The sequence below is a fragment of the Portunus trituberculatus genome, chromosome 12 (genome assembly GCF_017591435.1).
Source record: "Portunus trituberculatus isolate SZX2019 chromosome 12, ASM1759143v1, whole genome shotgun sequence".
Classification (NCBI taxonomy): Eukaryota; Metazoa; Arthropoda; class Malacostraca; order Decapoda; family Portunidae; genus Portunus; species Portunus trituberculatus.
Window position 1 is genome coordinate 438,039 of NC_059266.1, and position 9,693 is coordinate 447,731.

The window sequence follows — 9,693 nt, forward strand, 5'->3', positions numbered from 1 at the left end:
AAACAGTTAAGGAGACATGATGCAACAGCTGTGTGTGTGTGTGTGTGTGTGAGGGGCTACGTACGTGCACAATTACCTCCCTCCACACACACACACACACACAGCGGGGGAAGGAAGAGGGGAGGGAATGTTAAAGGGAGAGAGGAAGAGAGAGGGAGAGGGAGGGGGAGAGATGGAGGTATTGAAAGGGGGAGGGGGTAAATGTGGCTGCCAGACACGGGCGTGGCGAGAGAGAGAGAGAGAGAGAGAGAGAGAGAGAGATGCTGTGGGAGTGAAAGGAGGTAGAGACGATTCAAGAGGAGGAGGAGGAGGAGGAGGAGAAGACTAGACTGACTGGAAGAATTATTTTATAACACACACACACACACACACACACACACACACACACACAGGTGCTATCTGGAAGAAGGAGGAGGAGGAGGAGGAGGAGGTAAAATGGTTGGAAAGCAGGAAAGGTTGAGAAAGGAGAGAAGAGGGAAAGAGAAAGAGGGAGAGGGAGAGTGTGAGAGAGGGGGGGGATGTCCACCACCACCACCACCTTAGGTCATTCAAGGTCATCTCCAGTCAGTCTCTCTCTCTCTCTCTCTCTCTCTCTCTCTCTCTCTCTCTCTCTCTCTCTCTCTCTCTTAGGTCTAAACTTGTCACCACCATCACAACAAAACAACAACAATAACAATAATAATAATAATAACAATAAAACAAAAAGAAGTTGCCATAATTTTGTGAACAGTATTTCCGGTCTTGAGTTCGTGAGAGAGAGAGAGAGAGAGAGAGAGAGAGAGAGAGAGTTTGTTCTCATGACATAAACACTTCGCTTTTCTTGCTTGCCTCCTCCTCCTCCTCCTCCTCCTCCTCTTTCTTCTCCTGCTTCTCCTTTATTATTCTTCCTTCTCCTCTCCTTTCTTCCAACACCACTATCACCACCACCACCACCTCCTCTCCTTTGTTATTCTTCCTCCTCCTCCTCCTCTCCATTTTAGTGTAAAAGAAACCATTTTATTTATTTTGTTTTAAGTTATATTACGATGTTGTTGCTGTTGTTGTTGTTATTATTATTATTATTATTATTATTATTATTATTATTATTATTATTATTAGTAGTAGTAGTAGTAGTAGCAGTAGCAGTAGTAGTGGTGGTGGTGGTGGTGGTGGTGGTGGTGGTGGTGGTGGTGGTGGAGAGAAAAAAAAAATGTAATGCAGAGAAGTGAGGCTGATAAATAGCAACAAAAATGTACCATGAGGGAGAGGAGGAAGGAGAATATATAGACACATTTCGTATATGTTTTGTTAGAATTGTCCTGAAGATAAGGAAAAAAAATGTACAGTTTCCTTATATACATACTGTGAAAGGTTTGTGTTGAGAAGCAGCAATACACGTGACTTATAAGTAATGAGTGAAGAATGGAGAAAATATATTCTTACTGTGTATTTTAAAAGATTACATTGAGAAATAGTGATAAAAAGATAGAAAAGTACGTAATGACTGAAAAAAGAGGAAAAATATCATACTTTTCCTGTGTTTTAAAAGATTACGTTGAAAAATAGTAATAAAAGTGATAGAACAGAACGTAATGACTTAAAAAAAGGAAAATTGTTGTACTTTTGTTGTGTATTTTAAGAGATTACGTTAAAAATAGTGTGGAAGGAAAAGTACGTCATGTGGGTGATGAAATGGGGAAAATGTATACAGTTCTGACGTATTTTGAAAAGATTGCTTTGAGTAATAGTATATGAAAGTGTTAGATAAGTATTGTAAGTGGAACAAAGGGACACAATAATCATACTCTTCTTGTGTAGGTATTTCAAAAGATTGCGTTGATAAAAAAATGATAAAAAAAAGAAATATCATTGAATGCGTTGAGTAATAGTAATAAAAAGATGTAGATAAGTAATATAAGTGTAATAAAGGGACACAATAATGATACTTTTCTTGTGTAGGTATTTCAAAAGATTGCGTTGATAAAAAAAATGATAAAAAAAAAAAAAGAAATATCATTGGATGCATTGAATAATAGAAAAAAAAAAAAAAAGAGGTAGATAATTAATGTAATGATACTTTTCTTGTGTAGGTATTTCAAAAGATTGCGTTGATGAAAAAAAAAAAATAATAATAGATAATAAAGATGTCAGTGAAGAAAGGAGAAAATGGTATAGATTTTCCTTACGTACTTAAGAAAGATTACGTTGATGAAGAGCAACAAAAGTAACAGACGAAAGTAATAGAAAGGCAATATCAATGAAGAAAGGAGGAAATATACATACTTTTTCTAATGCATTTAAAAAAGATTGCAAAAAAACAAATAGGAAGTAGAGAAAAGATATATACTTTTCCTGATGTATTTCAAAAGATTGCTCCCCTAAAAAAAATAAAACAGAAATTAAAAAGTACAGAAATTATGCATATTTTTTCTGATGTATTTAAAAAAATTGCCAAAAAAAAAAAAGAAACGAAAGTGAATAAATACAGAAAGATACACACTTTTTTCTGACGTATTTACAAAAATTGCAAAAAAAAAAAAAGAAAAAAAATGAATAAGTACAGAAAAGACATTTTTTCTGGCGTATTGAAAAAGATTACTGGGAAAAATAAAAAAAGAACAAATGTACAAAAAACATTTTCTGACAGCTACTCAAAAAAAAAAAAAAAAAAAAAAAAAAGGATAAAACATGAACGAGTACAGATTTCCTTAGTGTATTTCACAGAATCAAATATGAAAAAAAAAAAAAAAAAAGGCGGGTGGGGGGAAATTTGAAGTGAAAAGCATGAAAATATAGCGACACTTTATCACATCTAACAAATATTCTCACACTTTCCAAATAAACATAAAAAAATCATACAAATAATAACAAAATAATAATAACAAATAATAACAAAAATATCAAAGAAATCAGGGAAAATATTACATGTATGGCAACCTAACCACAGTAAAAAGTATTAGGACAGGATATATTAACCTTTATAACACTGACACCACCACCACCACCACCTCCTCCTCCACTTATACCAATCTGATAGTTAATTACAGTCCTCTCTCTCTCTCTCTCTCTCTCTCTCTCTCTGACTCTATGATCTCTGAGAGAGAGAGAGAGAGAGAGAGAGAGAGAGAGAGAGAGAGAGAGAGAGAGAGAGAGAGAGAGAGAGAGAGAAACAGTACAAACAAACATGAGTAATTAATATACCCTCCCTTGTTACCCTCTCTCTCTCTCTCTCTCTCTCTCTCTCTCTCTCTCTCTAGGTATTCTGTTATCTCTAGCGTTTCCTCATTAGTACTCTCTCTCTCTCTCTCTCTCTCTCTCTCTCTCTCTCTCTCATCTTTTATCATTTCCTCCACAAAGTTTTTCTTTTTTTTACTTTTCATCAAAATTTGTGGTGTTATTATGCATTTATCACTCTCTTCTTCTTATTTCCTTCTTTATCAATTATTGGCCTTTTCCTTTTTCTTCTGACGTATTTCTTCTCCCATTCTTCGTACACCCTGCTTTATCACTTACCTCTCTATTTCTCTATTTCTTTATCATCATTATTATCTATTTTCCTTTGTTGTTTCCAACTATGCATTTTTTTCCATTTTCAGAGAGAGAGAGAGAGAGAGAGAGAGAGAGAGAGAGAGAGAGAGAGAGAGAGAGAGAGAGAGAGAGAGAGAGAGAGAGAAGAAAGGGCTCGAGATAAGACAGGAAGCATAAAAAGGCATTGGTGGTATCTGAGTTAAGATAAGACACTGATAAGACAGAATGAGTGAGTGAGTGTGTGAGTGAGTGTGTGAGTGAGTGAGTGAGTATATAAAAATTGACACCATTACCAAAAACTACATAAATCAAAACAAAACTTATACATAAACTAACATCAAATAAATAAATAAATAAATAAATAAATAAAACCATCCCAAAAAACCACAATTAATTAAAAAAAAAGAGAAAATACACGTAATAAATAAATAAATACCACCACCACCACCATCACCACCACCACCACCACCACCACCTCACGTGACATTCAGGTGTGGTTGCTCTTAATTAACACCTAACCTTCTCATCCACAGACTGCAGGAGAGAGAGAGAGAGAGAGAGAGAGAGAGAGAGAGAGAGAGAGAGAGAGAGAGAGAGAGAGAGAGAGAGAGAGAGAATATGGAGACTCTTTTGATATAGCTTTCCTCATATTTTCCTAAACCACATCTTTCCTACTATCAAATATCCTTTTTTTTCTTTTATTTCTCTCTTTTCAATTAGGAAGGGAAAAAAAATAAAAAAATATCAAAACAAAACCAGGAAAGAGGAAACTGAAATAACATGAAAAAAAAGAAAGGGAAAAAAAAAGGAAGAGGGAAAAACATTACTAACAAAACAGCAGACAGAAAAACTAGGAAAAAAAGGGAAAAAAGGAGAAGATAGAAAAAAAACAATTAAAGAAAGGCAGCCATAGAGAAAAGGAAAAAAAAAATGGCAGAGAGGAAGAGGAAAAAAATGAAAGATAGGAAAAATGAGAAAAGAAAGGCAAAAATAAAAAAAAAGTCAAGAGGAAAAAAGAATGATTAAAAAAAAGGGAACAAAAGGCACTGATAAGAACAAGGAGGCAAAAGGACTGATAAAAAAAAAAAAAAAGAGAAAATTAAGAGAAAAATTTCTAAAAAGGCATTGATTATTCGCCTTCATTTTCCTCGTCTTGTTCTTCTTCCTATAAGTCATTCCTTCTTCTTCTTCTTCCTATCAGTCATTCCTCTCATCCTTCCTTCTCCAGAGTAAATAACTGAAAAATGCCTAATTAATATCATTCTTATTATTACTCTACTTCATTTTCCTTGTCTTATTTTTCTTCTTCCTATTAGTCATTTCTTCCTATCAGTCATTCCTCCCATCCTTCCTTCTCCAGAATAAATAACTGAAAAATGCTTAATTAATATCATTCTTATTATTACTCTACTTCATTTTCCTCTTCTTCTTCCTGATTCCTGTCACCCCAAGCAGTGCCACATGACCTAAGCTGCTGCAGCACCTAATAGAATAATTTACATTTATTTCCTTCTTTACTGAGATAAAATACCTAAAAAATGCCTACTTCTTGTTCTTATTCTTCCTCTCCTTCTTGAGATAAAATAATGAACAAATAGCTAATTCTTCTTGTTCTTATTCTTCCTAATAACTTAGAAATAGCTACTAATTCTTCTTGTTCTTATTCTTCCTATCCTTCTTGAGATAAAACAACTAACAAATATCTTACTTTTCTTAGTCTTCCTTCTTCAATAAAGAATAGAAAAAAAAAACAATGTATACTTCTGAGAAACACTGAAGAGATGATTGCAAGACTGAGAATTTGGTCATATTTTTTTTCTTGTAATTCTGTTGTTCTTTTCTAATTTTACAACACGAAATGTCAAATATTTGCTTCACTCGTACTGGAAATGTCAAGCAGTGGAACCAAGTGTGCTTTAGGATTCAAGCGCACAGGTTCAAATCCTGGCCACGGTATGAGTGTAGGAAGGGCTCTCTTTCTCGGAGTAATGGTTCTTAACGGGTGGGCTTCCAGATAGGAGATGACAAAAAATACCTCCGTTTGCCCTTAAATTCCCATGAAAAGCCTGCATTGTAAAAAAAAAAGAAAGAAAAAGAACACTGCTTAAATATTATGAAACGAGAGAAAAATGGTCGAAATCTTCTCATAATTCCTACATTTGAAAGATTTATAAGGAATACGACTCATCTCTTGACTATTCCTGTACTGTTCTTTGCTGCAACTGTTGTATATTAGTCACACCACACTAGAACATAAGTGAGTCAGTTAAGATAGGTTAGGTTAGGTCAAAGTTAGCGTAGGTTAGGTTAGATTAGGAAATAAGGTCAATTTAGGTTAGTTTCAATTAGTTTATGGTAGTTAGGTTAGGTTGTGTTTGATTATGTTGCATTAGGTTAGGTTTGGTTAGTTTGATTAGGCTGGATTAGATAAAGTTGTGTTGGTTTGGGTTTGGGTTAGGGTAGGTTGGGTTAAAGCTGCATTAGTTTTAATTATGTCAGGTAGTCAGCAAAACAAAACAAACTAACACACTAACACTCACCTGGCTCGGTCGTGTGGGTCAAACGTGGTCGCCATGGTGCTTGCGTGTGTGTGTATGTACGTGCGTGTGTCCGATTCCCACTACCACTACCACCACCACCACAGAAAAAAAAAAGAAAAAAAATGTCACAGCAACACAGACACGAACCGTCACTAATGCACTTGTCGCCGCTCGAACCAAAACAAAAAAGTCACGAGACACAACAAAACAAACTCGTCTCAATTAATTTTGTTTGTATTCCTTATGGCACTTTTTCTATCACTCCACTTAATGATGGTTGAGTGGCTGGGTGGATAGCTGGCAGGTGGAGGGCTGGAGAGGGGAGAGGCGGCCACTGTATGGCTGCGCGCTCACATACACGCACGCACGCACTCACTCCCCGTCACCTGTGCGTTGGAGGGTTGGTGACGGCCAGGGTTACTCCATTGTTCCTCACAGTCTGCCGGGAAAGGAAAGTGTAAATAATGACTTCTTCACCTATTATTATTCTATTCGTTTTTTAGAATCGAGAACTTTTATTTTATTTTTTCTTTTGTGGTAGTTTTAAGAGATGTATTTTTGTAACTTAAAGATTCAGTTAGACTTATTTTTGATTTTTTTGTTTTTTTCATCATTTTTTATGTGTATTCAAGCAGTTCATTATAGTTAAAAGCTACACACACACACACACACTGCAGAAATTTTCTATCTTACCACAGACTGGAAATTCAATACAGAGGAGGAAGCATAACATGAGATTAAGATTAGCTGATAAGGGCACCAGTCCACACACACACACACACACACACACACACACACACACACACACACACACACACACACCTGGCCAAGCTGGTGCCAGGGAAGTACAATAAAAGCTATGCCTCTTGGAACACATTAATTCCCTTCCACTTTCTTTCTCTGGCACACTCTGGAACTCCCTGCCTGATTCTGTGATTATATCTTCCTATGACCCGAACTCATTTTAGAGGGAGACATTTATTCCATCTGTCCACCTCTCTAATGCAAGAGTTAAGCATTTAAAATGTTATAAATGATAGAAAGAAATAGATTAGCAATGTAAGGTTTGACGTGAATAATATAAAAAAAACAAGTAGGTGTCTTGACAGTTGCATAAGAAAGAGGAAATTATATAAATTTAAATGGGATACAGTGAACAATATGAGGCTTTCCTTGACCAATTCAGCCTAAGCCAATTAGATTCATTACGAGGCCCTCCAGTGGTGCTCCGAGTAAGGACACAACACACTATGCGGACTTTAAATCACACGGAAATTGAGGCCTTGTCATGTTGTACTGGTGTGAGGAAGAGAAATGTTACTGTTTTATTCATTTAGATACATGATAGTTGCTGTAAGATGTGTAGAAGATGGATGGTTTTAATTATCACTGTACTGTAGGTTTAGAAATATATAGACATATTTTATTTTTTCATTTGTTCATGGTTAAGTATGTCAGTGATATTTAACTATTTCCTAACCAAATGTAACCTAACCTAACCTAACCAGATCTTTACTTTACCTTATCTAACCTTATTCAACCTAACCTAACCTAACCTAACCTTTGAACCCTTTTTACAGTACTCTTGATGTGAAAAAAAGGTACATTTTGTATGGAAAAAAAAAACTGTACCCTATTTTTGTCATTTTTACACTTTTCTTTGTCTTCTTGAAGTGAAAAAAAAGGTTGATTTTACATGGAAAGGGAGCTAATGCATTTAATTTTCATCTTTTTACATTTTTTGTCGTCCTGAAATGAAAAAGGGTTGATTTTACATGGAAAGGGAGCTCATGTATTTAATTTTCATCATTTTACTTTTTTTTTCTTTCTGATGCAAAAAAACAAAAAAAGATATATTTCATGAGGGAAGGAAGCTGTTGTGCATTTTTACCTCTTTCTAATCTTCCTGATGTGGAAAAAAAAAGTGTAGATTTTGTGTGGGGAAAGGAGTTGTTGGACATTACTTATCTTTTAACTTTTCCTTAATCTTCCTGATAAGAAAGAAAGGGTAAATCTTGTATAGAAAGGGCGCTGTGGTTATTTTTTTTCTTTCCTTCAATTCTCTTCTAGTCTTCTTGATGTCTTCCTGATGTGAAAAGTGAGAGTGTGTGTGTGTGTGTTTAAGAGTGTTGTGTATAGTGGTGAAAGACATAAAAGGCAAAATAATTGACCAAGTAGTAAGCAAAATGAACATGAAAACGTGTCATGGTACTGAAGGGATTAACACTACACAATTCTCAGTCCATGTCACTAATTGATGAAATAACGACATGCCATCCTACAAACACGTCCTTCCTGTCTCCCTACAAATGTTTCCTTCCTGTCTTAACATGTCCCCAGTCGTCACAGGAAGGACACACAATAGGATCTCAATTCCCTCACACATTCTTATCATGCCAGACTTCATGGAATTGATAAAAAGATAAGTTAAATAAAAACATAAACCTGATTTTGACAGCTGTTGGGGGAGGGAGTATAAGCCAGTCAAGCCACGTATTAGTGAAAAATAGTGAAGGTGGAACACACACACACACACACACACAATGAATGACAGCTGTACCTTACATTTACACACTATAAACAATAATAAAAAGAAGAAAAGAAGAAAAATAATGATAATAATAAGTAGACACACAAACACACACACAGACTAGTAAATAGAAAAATAAATACACATATAAATGAAGACAAGGTGGATAAATGGAAAGATAATATGGAAACGAGATAAAATAATAGTTACAGTAAGAAAAACACATTAAAAATTCAAGTAAATTTCATAAAATCACAACAAACCAAACAAACAATAGGAGAATCATAATGACAAACAATATAGTAAAAGCATTCGAACCCCACACTCACCAACAAACACACAAACAAACAAACACCACTCGTCACAAACAGACAAACCAAACACTACCTAACCACACAAAACTCCACCCAAACAAACAAACAAAAACAAAACATTCATTCAAACCATTTAACACACACACCACACCCAGATGCCATTAGCCCATTATTTCCCCCATTACCTGTCCCCCTTTGGCCTCCCCCTTGCCCCTCAGTGATGCAGGGTCAAGGGGTGGGCAGTTACTCTCACCTGGGCGTGGCGGGAGGTCAAATAAGGCTCAAAATTAAAGAGGGAAGGGTAAACACTCCACTCCAACTCACGGCCACAGAGTTACTGAAAGATTCGTCGCCGTGCCGCCAGATGACTGTACCGGTGCCTTCCAATTGTATACATCTACCGCACTTTTCTTATTTCACTCTATTTCTCCTGTTTTATACAAGAAAATAGTTTTAAAATATACATATAGTCGTTTTATATAGCTTTTCTTTGGTTGATATGAGATATTTTATGTTTTTCTTATGTTTTTATATTCGTGCTGTTGTCAAGTTTCTTTATATACGCTCGTATCTTCATTTAATGTAAGGATATATTTCTCAAATTTTCCTTAATGTTTTAAAATATTTGTTTTGGGTCTTGAATTTTTTTTCACTTCATTACTGTCAAGCTTTCTTATTTCTTCTTGATCACAATCATGGAGGTAGAATAAAGAGTACAGTATAGGTGATGCCGTCTGCTGTGTATTCACATTAATTGACGATGACTATTTACTGTCTTGCTATTTGTTTTTTGTGCATGTGG

General features: G+C 35.4%; 1 protein-coding gene across 1 annotated transcript in view; it reads right to left on the reverse strand.

Annotated features, from left to right (window-relative positions):
* The window catches only part of LOC123502906 (adapter molecule Crk-like), a 26,235-nt gene extending 16,996 nt beyond the window's left edge, over positions 1–9,239 (reverse strand). The window contains 2 exon segments of the mRNA XM_045252193.1: positions 6,048–6,486; positions 9,145–9,239. Coding sequence (XP_045108128.1) covers positions 6,048–6,082 — 35 coding nt within the window. The 5' untranslated portion in view covers positions 6,083–6,486; positions 9,145–9,239.
* Between the last annotated feature and the right edge of the window lie 454 nt (positions 9,240–9,693).